General features: G+C 30.0%; 1 protein-coding gene across 3 annotated transcripts; it reads left to right on the top strand.

Annotated features, from left to right (window-relative positions):
• Window positions 1-9,829: 9,829 nt before the first annotated feature.
• On the top strand, window positions 9,830-21,078 carry RanBPM (Ran-binding protein M). 3 transcript variants are annotated; one of them, XM_065514219.1, is made up of 14 exons: window positions 9,830-10,094; window positions 12,335-13,091; window positions 13,581-14,538; window positions 16,116-16,280; window positions 16,348-16,538; window positions 17,851-18,038; window positions 18,112-18,227; window positions 18,301-18,452; window positions 18,631-18,986; window positions 19,061-19,179; window positions 20,216-20,281; window positions 20,329-20,477; window positions 20,542-20,653; window positions 20,727-21,078. In XM_065514219.1, exons 2-14 carry the CDS (start codon window positions 12,714-12,716, stop codon window positions 20,861-20,863), a joined length of 3,087 nt encoding a protein of 1,028 aa, XP_065370291.1. In that variant the 5' UTR covers window positions 9,830-10,094; window positions 12,335-12,713; the 3' UTR covers window positions 20,864-21,078. The 3 variants fall into 3 exon arrangements, with proteins under 3 accessions (XP_065370291.1, XP_065370293.1, XP_065370292.1); XM_065514221.1 differs by having other exon boundaries at window positions 9,831-10,094; window positions 16,122-16,280; window positions 20,338-20,477; XM_065514220.1 differs by having other exon boundaries at window positions 9,831-10,094; window positions 20,338-20,477.
• Window positions 21,079-21,558: the final 480 nt, after the last annotated feature.

The raw sequence follows: 21,558 nt of genomic DNA, 5'->3' as shown, positions 1-21,558 counted from the left end.
AGTAAGTCATCCTTTGCCTTTATACGAAGTACAGGATCCACAGGGACATATTTATATTTGTATGGAAATTTATATTAAAACGACATTTTTATGAAATATGAGTGATCACAGATCGAGATCTTTTTCTTGATTAAACGCTTATTGCGAATTTAGATATTTTGAGTTTTTATATAAAAAATCGATTTTTTGTTAGAAATATGAGTGATCACAGATCGAGCTCTTTTTGTTGATTAAACGCTTATTGGCCAAGTTATTAACGAATTTAGTTATTTTGAGTTTTTATATAAAAAATCGGTTTTTGGCCAGAAATATGAGTGATCACAGATCGAGCTCCTTTTTTTTATTAAACGCTTATTGGCCATTTTGAGTTTTAATATAAAAAATTGGCCAGAAATATGGTGATCGCAGATCGAGCTCCTTTTCTTGATTAAATGCTTATTGGTCAAGTTATTAGCGAATTTATTTATTGTTTTTATATAAAAAATCTATTTTTTGTCAGAAATATTAGTGATTATAGATCGAGCTCTTTTACTTGATTAAACGCTTATTGGCTAAGTTATTAACGAATTTAGATATTTTGAGTTTTTAAATTGAAAACTGATTTTAGTTCAGAAATATGAGTGATCACAGATCGAGCTCTTTTACTTGATTAAACGCTTATTGGCCAAGTTATTAACGAATTTAGATATTTTGAGTTTTTAAATTGAAAACTGATTTTAGTTCAGAAATATGAGTGATCACAGATCGAGCTCTTTTACTTGATTAAACGCTTATTTTGAGTTTTTAAATTAAAAATCGATTTTTGGTCAGAAATATAAGTGATCACAGATCGACCTCTTTTTCTTGATTAAACGCTTATTGGCCAAGTTATTAAAGAATTTAGATAATTTGAGTTTTTATTTTAGACCGCAATATTGGAAAACGAGGCATTTCATCCAAGGACGTAATTAATCTAAAATATAAACTTTTTATTTTCGGCTTTTGGTGATATCAAATAGAGTGCTACCGATCAACTGTATACTATTTTTTATATTTAACTTAATTGTGCGTAACAAAAATTCAAGATTTTTGCTCCAGGTCAAACATAACCGAAAGACCATAAGAGCAGCAAATTGCATATATATTTTTTTTGCCAATTTGTTTTTCTAAAAACCTAACGTTTTTGACATTTGAAATTAAATAAAATTCATAAAATATCAAAAATAGCAACCACTCAATTTTAAAAAACAGAAACCGGTTTATAAAAAATGTCGAAGAATCGATCACCCTAATATTTATACATATAGGAATTAGAAAATTAAATAAACTTGATAACCTGTAAAAAACTACAATAAAATCTTTAATTATTTCAAAGCTAAAATTATATACTCACCAATTGTTAAGGCTTTGTTTGTTTTCCGTTACATATTTTAATTTTTTTTATTATTACAATATTTTTTTTTTAGGTATTATACATTTGTTTATCATATTACATATATACATAGACATATTTCAATATAATTTAAGATTTTCTATAATTTTTTCACTTTTTATATTTTGTATTAACATTTTCAAAAATGCTTTTTTAATATTTTCCCAATTTTTCTACTAATTTTAATATAACTTTCATTATTATTATTTATTTTACACTTTTTCACATATATTTTATTAATTTATATATTCAATTTTAACCTTGCTCTCCTTTAAATACATTTTCAAATTTAACTGCCACTACAAAATAAAATTTCCTCCCAATTTATCTGATATGGCAGCTCTATTATTGCATTCTGCTTTTACTTAAACTTTGCGCGCTCTATTTACAACCAAAGTCTTTACATATAGACGACACTTACATATATTTGCACGTAAAAAACTTGTAACACACATTTGTTTGCACTCTTATTTCATATTGCTTGAATAAACGATCATTTTATCTTTAATTTAACACATATTTCATTAAATTTAAACTTGTTTTAAAGTTTCACGCAACAGTTTAAGTTGCCTCCTGTATAGACTGAACTTTTATCAACTATTTATCACAACAATGAATGACGTTTGTTGTCAAAACAAATACGGGATTTACACGATGACTTTTGTGTGACTTTAAGTCGTGCTTTTATAAGTTTGTTGGCAAGAGTGTTGGAGTAAAAGTAAGTTCGAAGGGTAATTGCATGACTGAAAAGTCATCGTTTAAATTTGGTAAAAGTTATCTGAGCAAAGCACTAACAATTTTGACATAACAAATCAAAAATACTAATAAATGGAGTCTATTTATATAAGATAAAAAACAAAAAATGTTTCTATCTACCAATCTCCGTTATAGACTATGATACCATCCAACCGATGAGCTCCAAACTGGTTACATTAGAAAGGAAATTTGGTGAAGAAGGTTTTAGCAACCTAAAACACCACATTAGTCCATTCGGTCAATTTTCGAATTTATAAAGGAATTTTTGGAAATTCTAATTTTTACGGGGGATATGGGTAAAATCGGTATCTCTATATCTCCGGAACTAATAAAGCTAGCATAAAAAATCCAACTTTATCTGAATTTATGCAAAAAATAAGAGGACAGATGTATGGTACTTTTTAATGGTTGTATTTATAAGGGAATAAAAGAGCAAAAACACAGTTTTAGTACTTTTTTGTATCACATATCTCAGAAAATTAAATTTAAATGGAATAGTTGTCCTTCTAAAAAAAATGTTAAATGAATTTTGGCAGTTTTTTGAAATTTGAATGTCCAATCGATCCATCTGTTTATTATAAAAATAAAGAATTAATAAAGAAATACATATGTATGTTTTTTTCTACAGAGGGACACAAAATGTACCAAACCGGTTCAATTACGCATAGTGCGGTACTTTTTGAAACATAATGGTTTTTTAAACTGTCGAATTCGGTATCCGACATATTAATTAAAATTTTCGGTTTCAACTCAGACAAGTATATTTCAACTTTAGTAAAAATGGAGTGGTTAATAATGAATATACGCATTAAATAGTTTTTTTAAAAATCATTAGCAATACGCGAATTGGCATTTAGCAAGGGTTTTCTGCAGGTAGAGGTAAAATTTAAAGTTCCTGTAATTAAGAAGCAGCTGAATTTTTCATATTCTTTTGCTTATGAATATTAATTTGTTCGTTCTTCTGTAAAAAAAAAAAAAAAAAACTGAATTTCCCAGCTGATATTATTAATTTTCCCAACAAATTTCAAGTTAAAAGAAAGTGATTTGCATGTAAGGAGTTTAATGTACCTAAATAAAATGTCTTTAATCTTTTCGCGTAATAGCACACGCCGCGGCGTTAATCCGCTATTACCTGATAATTGTTCATCTTAACAACCATTCTGACGTTTATCGTGGCAAAAATTGATATGTTTATACCTGTTCAAGGTTACGAAAGGGAACTGAGGAAGTGAACAAAAATGTTTGCCATATGTGAGTATGTTTCTTAAATAATAATATACATACATATGTATGTCTAGCAACGTAAAATTTAATTATGAAAACACGTAATTAAAACATTTTCAAGTTTAAGACATACAGATTAAGGACCAACAAATGTGTGGGATACTTTTAGTATATTTTAACATTTTCAACAATATTTACCTGTGTCAAAAGTAATTGCCAGGAAAAACGGAAATATGATCTAAAAACTGCGTAGAGAAAACATTGCAATTTTTATGGAAATTAAGTCGATTTTATAAATTTTAGCTGTGATGTAGATTCCAAATATACAAATATTTTATTAAAGTACTAAAATTGTTTAACCAGTACATTATAAAAAGGAATGAAAAGTTATTGTTAAAAAACAGTTTTCAGACAGACGCAAAAAAAAACTGTAAGAAAAGCTATATTCGGATTTATCGAAGCCCATCAAGATTGAAAAAAATTTGTTTGCTAAAACCAAATATGTATATCAAAATATGTTATAAAATTTATAATATAAATTCAGAAATATGCTCCAAATGGCAAAATATGCGTTTTTTGTTTCTGCTTGTCGTCCCAGCGCTCTCTTTTTTGCTCATTCCTTTCTTTCGTGACATTTATTTGAAAAAAAGAATACGGTATATTTTACTAAGAAACAGATAAAGTTCCATCGCTAACAACCAAAAATACTATATTACTCTGCTATCGACAAAATACCACCACCTGTTTGACCCATCACTAGTAGTGATGATACAATTTTGCAGCACCATGTTGCCAGATGCTTAAATTTCATTCGATTTTTTAATACACTCACAATTGTTTACTACAACACTCACCCCAATTTTCTCAATATCTGGTTATCGTTTTTCGTAACAATAAACCTCCAATTAACATTTTAAAAATTGAAATGAATTTTCTTTCATGTTGGTGTTTCAATTATAATTTAAAAAACAGCTGATTACATTTTTTTTGGGAATAAATAGCAGGTATTAATTTTTGTCTTATTTTATTGTGCCTCTCCTTGAAAACATAATAAACTTTCCGTCCCTTTTGTTGCCTGTTTTATGTTTGAACACATTTCAAATGAGTTCTTTGAATTTACCTTACTTTTGTTTTCTCATATAAAACTCATCAAAAATTAATTAGTAAATAATAAAGCAAAACAAAAAATTGTGTTTTCATATAAAATTCCATAGAAATAGGTGCCTATGGACCTATCATCATCGAAAACAAGAGCTAACGTAAAAAAACGGTTAGCACCACTAGATTTAGCATACCAGAAAAATGTGTCAAATTCTAGCAGTGTTATTAAACATTATTTTTCCAAATACATTTAATTTAATACACTTTTTACCTTATGATACTCTTTTTTACAACTCTGTATATAAATAGTATAATTTTTATTGGTGTTGTTGTTGTTTTTCATTGTACAGTTTTCAAAAACAGTTTTCAGACAAACGCAAAAAAACTGTAAGAAAAGCTATATTCGGATGTATCGAAGCCCATCAAGATTGAAAAAAATTTGTTTGCCAAAACCAAATATGTATATCAAAATATGTTATAAAATTTATAATATAAATTCAGAAATATGCTCCAAATGGCAAAATATGCGTTTTTTGTTTCTGCTTGTCGTCCCAGCGCTCTCTTTTTTGCTCATTCCTTTCTTTCGTGACATTTATTTGAAAAAAAGAATACGGTATATTTTACTAAGAAACAGATAAAGTTCCATCGCTAACAACCAAAAATACTATATTACTCTGCTATCGACAAAATACCACCACCTGTTTGACCCATCACTAGTAGTGATGATACAATTTTGCAGCACCATGTTGCCAGATGCTTAAATTTCATTCGATTTTTTAATACACTCACAATTGTTTACTACAACACTCACCCCAATTTTCTCAATATCTGGTTATCGTTTTTCGTAACAATAAACCTCCAATTAACATTTTAAAAATTGAAATGAATTTTCTTTCATGTTGGTGTTTCAATTATAATTTAAAAAACAGCTGATTACATTTTTTTTGGGAATAAATAGCAGGTATTAATTTTTGTCTTATTTTATTGTGCCTCTCCTTGAAAACATAATAAACTTTCCGTCCCTTTTGTTGCCTGTTTTATGTTTGAACACATTTCAAATGAGTTCTTTGAATTTACCTTACTTTTGTTTTCTCATATAAAACTCATCAAAAATTAATTAGTAAATAATAAAGCAAAACAAAAAATTGTGTTTTCATATAAAATTCCATAGAAATAGGTGCCTATGGACCTATCATCATCGAAAACAAGAGCTAACGTAAAAAAACGGTTAGCACCACTAGATTTAGCATACCAGAAAAATGTGTCAAATTCTAGCAGTGTTATTAAACATTATTTTTCCAAATACATTTAATTTAATACACTTTTTACCTTATGATACTCTTTTTTACAACTCTGTATATAAATAGTATAATTTTTATTGGTGTTGTTGTTGTTTTTCATTGTACAGTTTTCAAAAACAGTTTTCAGACAAACGCAAAAAAACTGTAAGAAAAGCTATATTCGGATGTATCGAAGCCCATCAAGATTGAAAAAAATTTGTTTGCCAAAACCAAATATGTATATCAAAATATGTTATAAAATTTATAATATAAATTCAGAAATATGCTCCAAATGGCAAAATATGCGTTTTTTGTTTCTGCTTGTCGTCCCAGCGCTCTCTTTTTTGCTCATTCCTTTCTTTCGTGACATTTATTTGAAAAAAAGAATACGGTATATTTTACTAAGAAACAGATAAAGTTCCATCGCTAACAACCAAAAATACTATATTACTCTGCTATCGACAAAATACCACCACCTGTTTGACCCATCACTAGTAGTGATGATACAATTTTGCAGCACCATGTTGCCAGATGCTTAAATTTCATTCGATTTTTTAATACACTCACAATTGTTTACTACAACACTCACCCCAATTTTCTCAATATCTGGTTATCGTTTTTCGTAACAATAAACCTCCAATTAACATTTTAAAAATTGAAATGAATTTTCTTTCATGTTGGTGTTTCAATTATAATTTAAAAAACAGCTGATTACATTTTTTTTGGGAATAAATAGCAGGTATTAATTTTTGTCTTATTTTATTGTGCCTCTCCTTGAAAACATAATAAACTTTCCGTCCCTTTTGTTGCCTGTTTTATGTTTGAACACATTTCAAATGAGTTCTTTGAATTTACCTTACTTTTGTTTTCTCATATAAAACTCATCAAAAATTAATTAGTAAATAATAAAGCAAAACAAAAAATTGTGTTTTCATATAAAATTCCATAGAAATAGGTGCCTATGGACCTATCATCATCGAAAACAAGAGCTAACGTAAAAAAACGGTTAGCACCACTAGATTTAGCATACCAGAAAAATGTGTCAAATTCTAGCAGTGTTATTAAACATTATTTTTCCAAATACATTTAATTTAATACACTTTTTACCTTATGATACTCTTTTTTACAACTCTGTATATAAATAGTATAATTTTGATTGGTGTTGTTGTTGTTTTTCATTGTACTCTGATTTATGCAGAGTTGCCAGTTTCAGTATTTATTCCCACATAGAGGGAACAAATGAAAAAAAAGTTATCAATAATGAAAATTTTTGGTTTATACTCCATCTGAAAAGGATTAGAGATCTCTGGTTATCGGTTTTCGTAACGATATAATTTCAATTAATATAATTTTGGTATGAGAGCTGTCAGTATATTGTCACGATAAAAGGTAACCAAAGATTAAGAAAATGGCACTTTATTTATTTTCACCCGTTTTTGATTTTTGCAGTCAGCTGTTGTTGAGCTGTTTGACTGCCAGGAAATATATTTTTGCAAATCTGTATTTGTTGTAGCATTAGGACTACCTGAAAATAAATTTGCTTGTGTTCAATTTTGTATATCAAACTCAGACTTGAGGCAAGAAAACTTGCTGTGTGTTAAAGCAGACTAATAGACACCATAGTGAGAATGAAATAACAAAAGAGAATTGAAGTAACTTTCAGGTACACGCAAGTATCTATCTTCTTTCCTGTCACTCCTATAACACAGACTTGCGGCAAGTAAAATTGCTGTGTGTTAAAGCAGACTTTGGTAGTTTTGGGAATACAAAAATATTACCTGGTGATGAGTACTTAAAAGATAAAGGCAGCACTGGAGTTTGTGCATTCGTTTGTCGTTCGTCGTCGTGACAAGTGTTGAAAAAACAATTGAGAAATTGTCTAAAGAAAGAAATTTTTTATTTATAAAATTACAACCAAAAAAACTAATCAAAAATATTTGAAATCGACAGAAAATTATAAAAAAACATTCAAATTTGCCAGAAAACTTGATAAAAACTTCATTTGTGATACTAAGATCAAGAAAATATTCAGTTATAAAACAAATAAATATCAAGGTGAATAAAAATAAAGAAAAGTGATTAAGACAAGAGAAAAAAAAGTTGTGTATAAAAATATTGAAAATCAATCAATTTTGGCTGTGGTAATTGGAGAAAACTTAAATTATAATTAAGCATAATCATATTTGGATTATTTGCGAAATAATTTTTCACATAATGAATGACTGAAATTGATGTGGATGAATGATAGGATAATATGAATGAAAATAGTTGATTGCTTCATTTCATTATGGAAAATTTTTCTTGTTCGTGTAATGATGATGAACCCTTCTTTTCTGTTCCTTATATACGTGTAGTTGCATATTATTATTATTCCTTTTGTTTGTTTATATTGTAAAAATATTGCAATATCATTTATTTTAGAATTTGTTTTGAAATCATATTTAAATGAAGTGCATGAAGAAAAATAAGTAAAATTTTCCATTTTTTTTCACCCAATTAGGGGAAAATTTATTTTATACAAGACAAAATAGTAAAAATGAAAAATATAAACGGAGCATAAGTAAAAAAGCTATAAAAAAGTAGAAAAACAACGAAGAAATTGAAATTTAAAGCAGAATTGTTAAAAAATTATGAACAAAAACAAAGTGTGTAGGAAGTTGTTATTGTTGTGATGTTTTGTTTTACATGAGTTTTTGTTTTCATTGGACAGTGATGCCTGATCAAGTAAATTTCTTGTTTTCGTATTTGTGTTTGAAAAAATCTCTAATTTATTAACTATGTGGGGAAGGATGGATATAAAAATCAGAATTATAAAGTTGATTACTGGTTTAAGGCACTTTTTATGAATATTGAGTAAGATTTCAATTATATATGTTTGCGGCTTAATTTTTACGACCCAAAACGGTGCCAAAAACAATTACCATAAAGAAAAGCATTTCCAGGCCGAAGATGGCTAAAATTGTACAATTTTAAGAAATTTTGTTTTTCAAAATCTCACAAGAGTTTAGGGATGTAAATGAGTTTCAAAATTTTGATTTTTTAATTCAATGACTTAGTTTAGTTTAACAAGTTGACGCCCAAAAGGAGGATGAGTTAAAGATTTCTAGTAGATGTTGAAGGTTGCAAAGATGATAGAAAATAGTGGAGAAAGTGAATGAAACCGTCATTCGAAGTATTCAGATCCACCCTGAGGTGTGATTCGTAGCTGCCAGCTGTTCTTCCTAATGTAGGCATAATTCAGAGAAGCTACTAAAGGAGCGTTTCACTAAGTACCTAGCACTCAAATCTTCTAGTGCAGGAAAATTACATAAATAGTGAAAAATTGTCTCTTCCTATTCTTCATTTTGACAACTCCTACAGAAGCAATAATGAGGCAGGCCAAGTCTTCATTTCTTCGTTCTTTACAAGTGGACAACGAAATGCCACAAAGGGAGTTTATCTCACCTTCAGACATCAAGGAGCCTCTTTTCGCCGAATAATCAGAAATACAATTTCCTTCAATATCCCTATGTCCATGTACCCATATGTGTACAACTATTGAATGTCTCGCCATTCCATTCGTACTAAATTCGATGTCGTATAAATACCTGTCAAGGGTTTAATCCGATCTTTGCTGTCAGAATATATACGAATATCCCTCCAAATATTCTGTTATATCTGAGTCAGTTAACAGCTCAGAGACTTAATAAATTCCAAATAAATATATATACTCTAAAAGGTATTTTGTAAGCTTTCAAATGACACCCATATTAACCAAATTTGGAAACAAAATTTTAAGATGACACACACATATTGAAAATATTTAATTTCTTATCAAAATAACATTCTCTACACAAAGCATATATTGTTTTGTAATTTTTGGTGATTTTTAAATTATATTTAAATCTTTGTATATAAAATTTTTATTTTTTTTAAGAATTGTGATAAACTCCCAAATTACGTGTTTTTAACCATTCATATGGCCACAATAACAATAACTTCTGGGTATGGCAACTCTGTTAAATGAGAGTATGTTTTTTTTTTGAATTGTTGTTGGTAGATTTTTGTGTTTTCTTTTTGTGTGCAGTTTGTGTAGTAGAGTTCAGAGAGACTGGAATTATTTTGTTAAAAGGGAAAAACAACAAAGGAACATTTTAATAATTTTATTAAATTTATATATTCTAAATAAAGCAATTACAAATAAAAGCATTGCTAATTGTTAAACAAAAATAAAACTTTAATAAAATGCAGTGATAAAACTTGTAAAAGTTTCCCAATAACAAAAAGAAGAAAAACCATTGACAAAAAAAAAACGAAATTGAAAACAAAGAAAAATCATTTTAGTAAGTACAATTAGTTTCATAATTTCACTATAGTAGGGAATTAGTAGAAATATTTTATAATTCTTCAAAATATCTACTTGAAATACTGAAGAGGAACAACATTTCGTTATATCTAACAAAATGCAATTTCTGAAAAATAATTAAATGTAAATTTTGTTTGAATAGAAAATTTAGGTCATTGTAGCCTTGACCACATTTACTGCGCACATTTTATTTTTCATATTAAAGAAATTTGTTTGATTTTTATATGCATATTTTGTATATATAAAGATAAACATTTCATTTAAATTAATATTCTATAAATAATTTAACAAATATGAGGTCCTGATATGTACATATTCATTTAAGTTGTTACTTATTGTTGTCTTGGTTGTTTTTGTTGTTTCGAAGTGATGGATCATATCAAAATAGTCTCTACGTAGTATTTTTGTAGGTATTTTTGTTGTATTGCGTTTTTCTTAGTGTTGTTTATATATTTTTCCAACTGGTTATTGGGTACTTGTTTAGTTGGTGATGGTTGAATTTGATTATTTAAAATTTTTGTAAATATTTTAGCAAAAATAACGTTTTTGTTATCTCGTGTATGTTAGAATGTGAATCATTTTCAATCCAAATTATTGAGTTGCAAAATACTTTGTTGGATAGGTCTAACAAGTATCTTTTATTTAATATATTTTCTATTAAAATATATTAAATTTCTGCATTTTTATGCATTAACTTTTCAGAACATTGATACAACGACAAGGCGAATATTTTATTTATACACCAGGAGGTAGAAAAAAATACCTAAAACGTCTACTATCTCAATAGGTTAATTTTTCGGTCATTAAGAGGTTATAGAATGTGATTATACTTCTATTAAATGTCTAAACAGTGGAAATTTTTGAAAATCTATTAAAGAATGAAGACTTAAACAAAAAGAAAACATTGTTTTACCATTATTTCAATATTTATTTTGATAATTTTGTTAGCACAACAATTAGTTTTAAATACATACTTGCATTGGTTCCATACAATCATTCAAATGAAGCACGTGACCCCAATCACACGCTAATGTAAAAATCATGCATGATTCAGATACAGATTAATTTTAAACTTTTTTATATCTCCATACGCTGAGGAAAATATGCCTCTAGTTTGGAGATTCCATCATTGTAGTATTGAAATCAACTCGGTTACACTCTACTAGGGTTTTAACCGAATGGTTACAAGATAATATCATGAATGAAGCTTAATAAAGGAATTTCAAAATATTTCAAAGGTGACAATTAGGGTTCCTATGCGGGACCAACATTGTACCATCAAATATAGTTATTTTATACTTCTTTTAAAACGCTGGTAAATGTTTAAGAAAAAAATGTATTGCTTTTTTTAATTTTTTCACGGGAAGGGGAAAAGTCCGGACAATTTGGAACGTCGCTATAATAAAAAACAAAGGATGTCAAACGGAATACTGAGTTTCCATTCCTTTGTCAATAACATAATAATATATGGGAAGAAACGAAAAATATCGATCAAAGAAATGATTTGAATCTTAACTCTTCGAAATATTATCAGATTCCTAATCACCATGTCGACATTAGTAAGAAAGCTTATTTTATAAGTGAAAATTGCACAAAATAATTGAATTTAAAAGGAGTTATTCAAAAAGATGGAGGATTTTGCATCAGACATATATTTTTTCTTTAAGGTAGAGAAATTTCAATAAAATTGCAAAAAAAAAATATTAGTTGTTCTTTGATATTTGCACCACAGATGTATGTGGTGTTGATTGCTTAATATTTTGCCATTAAAATATCATTTTCATGCAAATCTTTGATAAAGAGTATTGAATATAGTCCCTCGATATTTATGTAAATCATATTCATTGTTTTACTCGGGACGATATATATTGTTTTTGTTTAAAGTTTTAACACAAATTAACTTGTGGCTCATCTGAGGCACGCACAGTGATGTTTTCTACTAACATATATTTGTTTACCTAAAGCTCTCCAAAAAAATCCTATTTTAGTATAATAAACTAATAGTTTAAAAAGTGGTGATATTTAAAAAAAAAAACTAATCTTTGTTTTAAATCTGGCGGCATATGGTGTTGATGATGTCACATTTGTTGATATTGTAATAATTGTTTTTTGTTTCGCAAACATTTATCTTTTTTTTTTAAAAAAAAAAACCAAACTGCAAGAAATCTTAAATATGTATATTTTTCTATTTTCCCCCTTATTATACACGATTTCCAGGCATTGCGTCGTCGTATAAAATATAGTAATAAATTGAAAACAAATTGATTTTATACCCTCTCTACAATACAACAAATCAAAGCGACCAATCAGCCAGCCAAACCAACCAACCAAACAAACCAAAGAACGTAATTTCCTTATCAAAAATAAACTTTTCTTTTATACATCTGTGCAAAAAAAAAATAAAAAAACAAATAATAATAACAAAAATATTGTAAAGTTATTAAGAAAATATCGAGGGTACATATAATTAAATATTTCTTATATTTTCCAAAAAAAAAAAAAGAGAAACAATTTACAAAACCTTAGCAAAACAATATAAAATAATTGACAACAATTGTAAGGAGAAGCAAAAGAAATAATAAGTTGAGGGATAATAATGGATTCTGAAAATGATAACGATCAACCGAATTCGTCATCGGCTTCGGCATCGTCGAGTAGTAGTAATAATAGCAGTAGTAGCAATCTATTAGGCCATTTGCCAATGTTACCGTTTATGAGATCAACGGACGATGATGAGCAAGAGGCAGATGGCGAGGCGGATGGCAATGATAATGATTTAAATGAAGAACCGATGCCATTACAGCCACCCGTAACTGTGGCAATGGCAGCGGCAGCTCAACCAGCATCAGCTTCAGTGCAACAGCCAACCTTGGCTCCCATTACTACTACTACATCGTCTACTGCTATTGCAACAGCAACAAGTGCTGCAGCAGCAACGACTGCCGCTTCATCGGTTGGTAGAGAGGAGCCAATGGTAGGTGCTGAGCAGTTAGCTGTATTGACGTCGTCGTCTTCGGCTTCTTCATTGCCGCCATCATCCTCATTAACATCAGCTACATCTACATCTTCCACATCATTTGCCATCTTGCCCTCATCAGCATTTTTACCTTCAGCCAATCCCTCACAAGTAATATTTTCTCCCTATTTATTTAACAATCCCCTTCATCCCCCCTCAAATGCTAATAATAATGATAATTTCCATCAGGAACATGTAATAACTCCCCCTTCCCCAACACTTCAAGTAGATTCTTTAAACTCCCAAATTAATAATACGATTTCGCCATGTTCGTCTGTCACTTCATCATCCACATCTACATCATCATCAGCGACCACAACATCCGCATCATTACAATCACAATCATTTCATGAAACTCATTCTAACTTAGCACAATCCCAACAATTATCATTATTTCATGAGCAAAGTCCTATTCCCACTTCAACTTTTTCTATTTCCTCCCAACAGCAACAACATCAAGCTTCACAAGCACCACCAACACAACTGCAAGCATCTTCCATAGAATCAGCATCATCGACATCATCATCAACATCATCAACATCCGCAACATTGCAGCAACAATTTGCGGCGGGTCAGCCCCAGCAAGAGCGAGAGCAGCAGCTGACTGCTCAAGTAAATCGTAGCGATATTGCTGATACAATTGATGCTTCGGCTGTCATTGTACAACCATTAGAAGCGCATGCTGAACATCAACAACATCCCCATCTTTATCCACAGGAGGCAGCTAGTAGTGGAGAAGTAGAGCAGCGGCAAAACGATATACAATTGGATGACAACGATAATAACGATTTCGATGTGGATTTAAATTTGCGCAATGACGACGCTGTAGCTAACGCATCAACATCAGAATCACAACAACAATCTGTTCCGTTAGATACTTCCGCATCAGGTTCGGCTGGTCCTTCATCATCAGGACAGCAGCAGCAACAAACGCCACAACCACCAACAACACTGCCGTTATTGCTTCAACAGCAGCAACAACAACAACTACAACAAACGGAAGAATCTAAACATTTACCGTCCTACGATCATCATTATCACAACCCCAGTGAATTTCATCTACACGCCCATCCGTATCAGCATCCTTGCGTGTATCCCTACGGATATCGCTCATCATCACCAACACCGAAACAACAACAATCTAACGGTGCCACCCTCAACACCAGCAACAATATAATGTTTGGCACCACAATGTCGTCCGAACGTAATCATGGCTCATCCACATCCGGTGGTCTAGGTGGTGGCGTTGTTGCCGCCAGCCCCAATACCCAAGTTGTCGACCGTCTAAAGTTACTGTATCCGAATGTCAATGAAAACGAAACACCATTGCCACGTTGCTGGAGTGCACATGACAAGTGTCTATCGATCGGTCTATCGCAAAATAATTTGCGTGTCCATTTTAAAGGTGAGTACAGATTTTTTGAATGATACATTTCAGAAATTTTAATTTCGTTTTATAAATTCTTTGATTTGATTTTTATTTGCTGACAACTGACTCAGATTCTAAATTTTCTATAGAAAAGATTATGACAAAATTTTCTATAGAATAAGTTGCTCAGATTCCGAAAACTTTTATTGAGAAAAAGTGGCTCAGACTCTGACAACTTCTCATGAGAAAATGTTGCTCAGATTCTGACAACTTCTCATGAGAAAATGTTGCTCAGATTCTGGCAACTTTTCTTGAGATAAAGTTGCTCAGATTATAGAAAAAGTTGTTCAGATTCTGACAACTTTCCTATAAATTTTGAAATCATAATTTTTCAAATGTTTTTCTCATTCAGAAAAGGACTAACAATTTGTTTTATATTAAAATTACTTTGGTCAATTTGGCATTTAAACATTTCATCCTTTAATTCCTTTCAATCATAATTCATTTGCAATGGCTGTCATTCTCTTGCACTATATTTTGTACTTTAGGGAAATCATTTCCCCTTTTACTTGGTATTTTGAATAACTTCCCCCTTTAGGAGTTATAAATGAAATGACAGAAATAAATAAACCAGCCATAACAAAGTGGGAGCAATGAACTTGAATGGAAAGTGCAATGTAACTTCACACAAAAATAAAAAAGGAATTGTACAGGAATAAACATGTACATACCTATAACACATACCACTTTTCTGTTGTTTGTTTTTTAAACAAAAAGTGAAACACATAAAGTACAATATTCTACTCGTAACCCAGTCAATACCAAAACAGATGAATCAGATTCAGACACCCTTTACCACAAAAACACGACACACGGGGTCAAGTAAATACCATACACAAATGCATCTACTTACTTGCAAATAAGAAGTAAAACAGTAAAAAATAGTTCAAATATAAACCAGTTGCTCATAAAAATAATGCATAATTTAATTATTTTTTTTATTTCTACCATTTTTAACCTTTCTTTCAACAGTTTTTATTCATGGTTTTATTTGTAGTTGCTTTGTTTTGTTTTGAAATTTGTAATTTTTGTTTTATTATTTCATTTCTTTTTCCTGTTTTCAATATTTTTGTTGTTGCTTTCATTCTAAACAACAAAGCATGAAAATGCAATACAATTGAACGAAGGTGTTTATTTCTTCGTTGTATTAGAATACCCTATAGCTGCCTCTTTCTAACTAAGAGATTTTGGTAAAGAAGTAACAGTTTGTTTTGTTTTCATTAGTGGTATTGTGTTTGTTTTTATTTAACAAACATTTCCCCTTTGTATGAAACAGCTTGTTTTTGTTTTGATGTACATTTGCTTTGTTTACATTATTCGCGTGCTTTTTATTGTGAACAAACAGAAACAGCTGATTTGGTATTCAAAACAAACTGTCAAAGACCCCCAAAAATATTACATTCCTCTTTGCAACACTCTTCTTAACACAAATACACAAAACTCTTAAACAATCCAAATAAAATTATTAATATTAACAAAAAATTGCTTAAATTTAAACTTATGAATATGTTTTCTTTTATTTTCTATACTCTCGATTTTTGCAATTTGCCTAGGAGTAGGTAAACAAAGTAATGATGCGGCTTCTGTGCGCACTGCTCATCCCATACCACCAGCTTGTGGCATCTATTATTTTGAAGTGAAAATAATATCGAAAGGAAAAAATGGTTACATGGGTATCGGCTTAACTGCTCAACAGTTTCGTATGAATCGTTTGCCAGGTAAGTGAAACATAGATTGATGTATAATATTGATTTATTTATTTTATATTAAATGTAAAATTTCAAGGTTGGGACAAGCAATCTTATGGCTATCATGGTGACGACGGCAATTCTTTTTCATCATCTGGACATGGCCAATCATATGGTCCCACATTTACCACGGGCGATGTAATCGGTTGTTGTGTAAATTTCGTTAATAATACTTGTTTTTATACAAAAAATGGCATTGATTTGGGCATAGCCTTCAGAGAGTTACCGGTAAGATATTATTTTATTGTATTATACCGTTTTTTATTTTTAATACTATTTATTTGTTATTACTTAAAGAAATTGGCAATAAATATATTCCTTTTCTACATAAACATTTTGTTTTGTTGTAATATTGATAATAACTTTATGTATAATTTGTTTTGAAGGAAAAATTTAAAAAATAATAAACTGAAAACCTAAAAATAGGTTAAATAAGGTAATATTTATAAACAGATTAGCTGGAATTCTGAGTGTTCGCATCTTCTAATAAAGTTTTCTGTTAAATAATTTTATTTAACATTGATGGTAGGAAAATCAGCGAATGTGTGGAGTCTAGGCTTTGAATAGTGCCAGGAAAGTTTAAAAATCATTATTAAAAGCTTGTTTTGTGCTACTTGGAGCATTTTCCTGCTCCAATTTGCTGACGTAGACCAGATGGGTGTGCAATAAAACATTATTAGATGGAAAATGTATTTCATTAAAATTTTTTCTGTTACCAATTGAGAGATCGGATTTTCTGTTTATTAAGGGGAATAATAACATATGTGTGACCCTGTTAATTTTGTCCACAATATACGAAATGTAGTTTTTAAAGTTTAGTTTTGTACAATTTTCGTTTTCTCTGGTGACAATTTTGACATCTGTTAAGACTTTAGCCAAAAGATCATTTTTAATTACTGGCTCGCATTTATCCAATCCAAAGTACAGCTTTGAAAGGTTTCGCATTATTAGTAGCCTAGGTAAAGTATTCAAAATCATAATTTAGTTTCAAAGCTTAACAAACAATATCTTAATCGTTTTTCTTCGATTATCAATTCATGTAACCAGCTCCAATTTAACACATCAATAAGGTTAGAGGTGGTAGTTTTTAATCCGAAATTTGGTAGGAAAATATTTTATGAGTGGCAACGTTGGTAAGATCTTCATTACAACGCGCTCTTTTTTAGACATTTTGTACTAATTTTGTTATTGTTTGAAACAATGCAAATGTAACTGTTTATTTAAAAAGAAAGAAGAAGAAAACACTTTGTAAACACAACTTAACTCTACAAGCGCAAGTTTTTGACCGGTAAAATGAAACTAAAATTATAGGAAATTGTAGAAAATTTGCACAGATTCTAACAAATTATATATGAAAAAATAGGCTCAGATGCTGACAACTTTTCTAGCCTTAAAGTTGCAAAGATATTGACAACTAAAGTAGCTCAGATCCTGAAAACTTTTCTAGCGTAAAAGTTACTCAGATTCTGACATCTTTTCTAGAGAAAAGTTTGGTTATGATTATCTTTTTTACAACATTTTATTTTATTCTTCATTTTAGACAAAATTATACCCAACTGTTGGACTACAGACACCCGGTGAAGAAGTTGATGCTAATTTCGGACAAGAGCCTTTTAAATTCGATCAAATTGAAGATATGATGAAACAAATGCGAGGTGAAATAAAAGCCACTATATACGATTTCCCATTGCCTGCTGAGCAAGGAGATCCAACAACACTTTTACAAAAGTAATTTCGACTCATTAAAACTCTTCCACAGGAGACCTACTAATATGTAAAATATTTTTAATTTAAATTACAGAATGGTTAGTTCATATTTGGTGCATAATGGTTACAGTCAAACAGCCGAAGCGTTTTCTAGACAAAAAACTGGACAAATACAAAGAGAAGATATGTCGTCTATACGTAACCGTCAAAGTAAGTTGTTTTGCGTTCTGAACACCAACATGAGTGTGCTATAATTTGCATATTTGTTTAATTTTTTTTATAGAAATCTTAAAATTGGTGATGTCTGGCAAAATGGGTCAAGCTATTGAGCAAACAATGCGTTTATATCCTGGTCTCTTGGAGAATAATAAAAATCTTTGGTTCATGCTAAAGTGTAGACAGTTTATAGAGATGATAAATGGTTCCGATATTGAGGTATTTTAATTTCAAATTTCAACATCACAGAATTCTAAATTAATGTTTTGTTTACTCTTTTTCTCTTTCTCCCTCTCTCTTTCTAAAAAAACTATTTCCAAACTCTATTGCATTTCTCTGCTCTTGTTTGGACAAAATGAAATATATTCTCTTCCGACGACCATGTACTTTACAATAGTACTGCCCTTATTCTTCTACTTCTTTAAAATCAACAACAACTTTAAACAAAACAACTAACTCCATAACAACACAAACTTCTGCTCCAAATCAAACCTCGGTCATACAATCTACGAAATTGTATCAGAATGGCAATGGAGCGAATAGCAGCAGTAATGGTAGTGGTACTACCGATGCCTCCACATCAACAACAACAGCAGCAGCGGAGACAACAGCAGCGCCTACAACTACTACCAGCACCACCAATAGTAGCAGTAATACAACCAATACCACAGCAATCGCTACAACAATAAATAATGCACAGAACTCAAGCCACATAACTGTGATAAATACAGATAATGACATAAAAACTCAATCGTAAGTACAAAACTTTAAATTCCAAAAATTATTTTCAATTTACTTCAATATGAAATTATTTTTCTTCTTTGCAGTAATTTAGTTGAGCATTGTTCCATCGCCAACGATGCTCCCTCAACAATAAGTAAAAGTAATAACGATAATGATTACTTAAACGATGTGGAAATGGAGAATAATGGTCATACAACAAATGGTATGTATAAAGAGAATAATAAAGCTGATAAAGTCCAGCAGACATTACTGCAAATTTTTTCTATAGAAAAGTTGTTGATCAGAATCTGACGAACTTTTTTCTATAGAAAAGTTGTTGATCAGAATCTGACGAACTTTTTTCTATAGAAAAGTTGTTGATCAGAATCTGACGAACTTTGTTCTACAGAAAAGTTGTTGATCAGAATCTGACGAACTTTTTTCTATAGAAAAGTTGTTGATCACAATCTGACGAACTTTTTTCTATAGAAAAGTTGTTGATCAGAATCTGACGAACTTTGTTCTACAGAAAAGTTGTTGATCACAATCTGACGAACTTTTTTCTATAGAAAAGTTGTTGATCAGAATCTGACGAACTTTTTTCTATAGAAAAGTTGTTGATCAGAATCTGACGAACTTTTTTCTATAGAAAAGTTGTTGATCAGAATCTGACGAACTTTTTTCTATAGAAAAGTTGTTGATCAGAATCTGACGAACTTTTCTTCTATAGAAAAGTTGTTGATCAGAATCTGACGAACTTTTCTTCTATAGAAAAGTTGTTGATCAGAATCTGACGAACTTTTCTTCTATAGAAAAGTTGTTGATCAGAATCTGACGAACTTTTCTTCTATAGAAAAGTTGTTGATCAGAATCTGACGAACTTTTCTTCTATAGAAAAGTTGTTGATCAGAATCTGACGAACTTTTCTTCTATAGAAAAGTTGTTGATCAGAATCTGACGAACTTTTCTTCTATAGAAAAGTTGTTGATCAGAATCTGACGAACTTTTCTTCTATAGAAAAGTTGTTGATCAGAATCTGACGAACTTTTCTTCTATAGAAAAGTTGTTGATCAGAATCTGACGAACTTTTCTTCTATAGAAAAGTTGTTGATCAGAATCTGACGAACTTTTCTTCTATAGAAAAGTTAATCAGAATCTGACGAACTTTTTTCTATAGAAAAGTTAATCAGAATCTGACGAACTTTTTTCCCAAATCAACTTTTCTTTAATGTGACTTTTAATATTGTTTTCAATTGCAGGTAATGTTTGTAAAAATGGTAATACAAATAATTTCACTGATTCTATAGATGCAGATGAAGAGATGGGTAAATAATTTGTTTATTTCTGTAAATGGTTTAATATTAATCTTTAGCAATTTCAGATGTGGATGTTTTACCCGCTGTAAGAAAATATAGTCATGGTATTGAACGTATTTTAGAATTTGGTAAAGATCTCTCGCAAATGGGTCAACAGCTAGAAAAGGAAAATAAAATGACTGATGAAGAGAGGCAAATGTTGGAGGTGGGTTGTTTTACAATTTAAAATTGTATACATATTTTCATATTTGTTTTTTTTTTTGTTGCAGGATGCATTTAGTTTAATTGCCTATTCAAATCCCTGGGCAAGTCCTTTAGGCTGGCAATTATGTCCAACAAAAAGAGAGACTGTTTGTAGAGCTTTAAATTCAGCCATATTAGGTAAGTTTAATTTGTTTTTGCTTTAAATATTTGTATGTGAGTGTTAAATTAATTTTAAATTTTATTCTTTTAGAATCAATGAACTATTCCAAATGGCCACCATTGGAATATTGTGTTGCCCATGCCAATGAATTACTCAAGGTTATGGCCCAAGCTTCCATAGGCGCTTGTGCTTTCGTCAATATTGCTGATGTGTTTCCAAAAAATTGACCTTCTCAGCCTTAGCTAAAGATGTTTGAACGTTATCCCTTTTTCGGCCTCAAGGTAAATCCACGCTCCATTTTTGCCAGCCACAACAGCAATTGTTTAACACAAAAAACATCTTCGGCCCACATAACAACAACTACAACCACGACGCTTTCATCAACTTCCAATTGTTCTATTTCTGCTCCAACTTCTTCAACTACTCCTCAAGCCTTCTAAAAGTAAACAACAAACAAAACAAAACAAGAACACGGAAACAACAAGTTTGTCATTTTATATGTTATTTTATTATTTTTTTTTAATTCTTTGTTGTTGTTTTTATTAATCAATTTAACAAAAATAACAAAAAGAAACTACGATTTTTTTTTAATTTATAAAAAAATTCAATTTTTTTTTATTAATTTTTTTATTATGGTAAAGAAAACACTCTAGCAAAAAGAATGATTTCTCAACAAGATTATAGGAATTGAAATTAAAAGTAAATAAAATATTAGAAACTCGTAAGTTTTAAAAATTTTCGATAAAAAAAAATTACAAAATTAATCCTTGGTTTTTCTTACTGCTTTCTCTACAACAATGTTATATGGTTAAATATCTTGACAAAAATTATCAATAAATTGTTAAGTTTTCTTTGTAAAGAAGAAGTTGATCTGAGGTGTTTAAAAGTTTTTGATTTAGACAAATTTTGATTTGATTTTGAG

The sequence above is a fragment of the Calliphora vicina genome, chromosome 5 (genome assembly GCF_958450345.1).
Source record: "Calliphora vicina chromosome 5, idCalVici1.1, whole genome shotgun sequence".
Lineage (NCBI taxonomy): Eukaryota > Metazoa > Arthropoda > Insecta > Diptera > Calliphoridae > Calliphora > Calliphora vicina.
This window is presented reverse-complemented; position numbering and strand designations above follow the sequence as displayed.

Coding starts and splice junctions, on each gene's coding strand:
- RanBPM (XM_065514219.1), top strand. CDS start 12,714: ATGGATTCTGAAAATGATAACGATCAACCGAATTCGTCATCGGCTTCG. Junction 18,039..18,111: donor CCAACAACACTTTTACAAAA/GTAATTTCGACT, acceptor TTTAAATTACAG/AATGGTTAGTTCATATTTGG. Junction 20,478..20,541: donor AAGAGAGGCAAATGTTGGAG/GTGGGTTGTTTT, acceptor TTTTTGTTGCAG/GATGCATTTAGTTTAATTGC.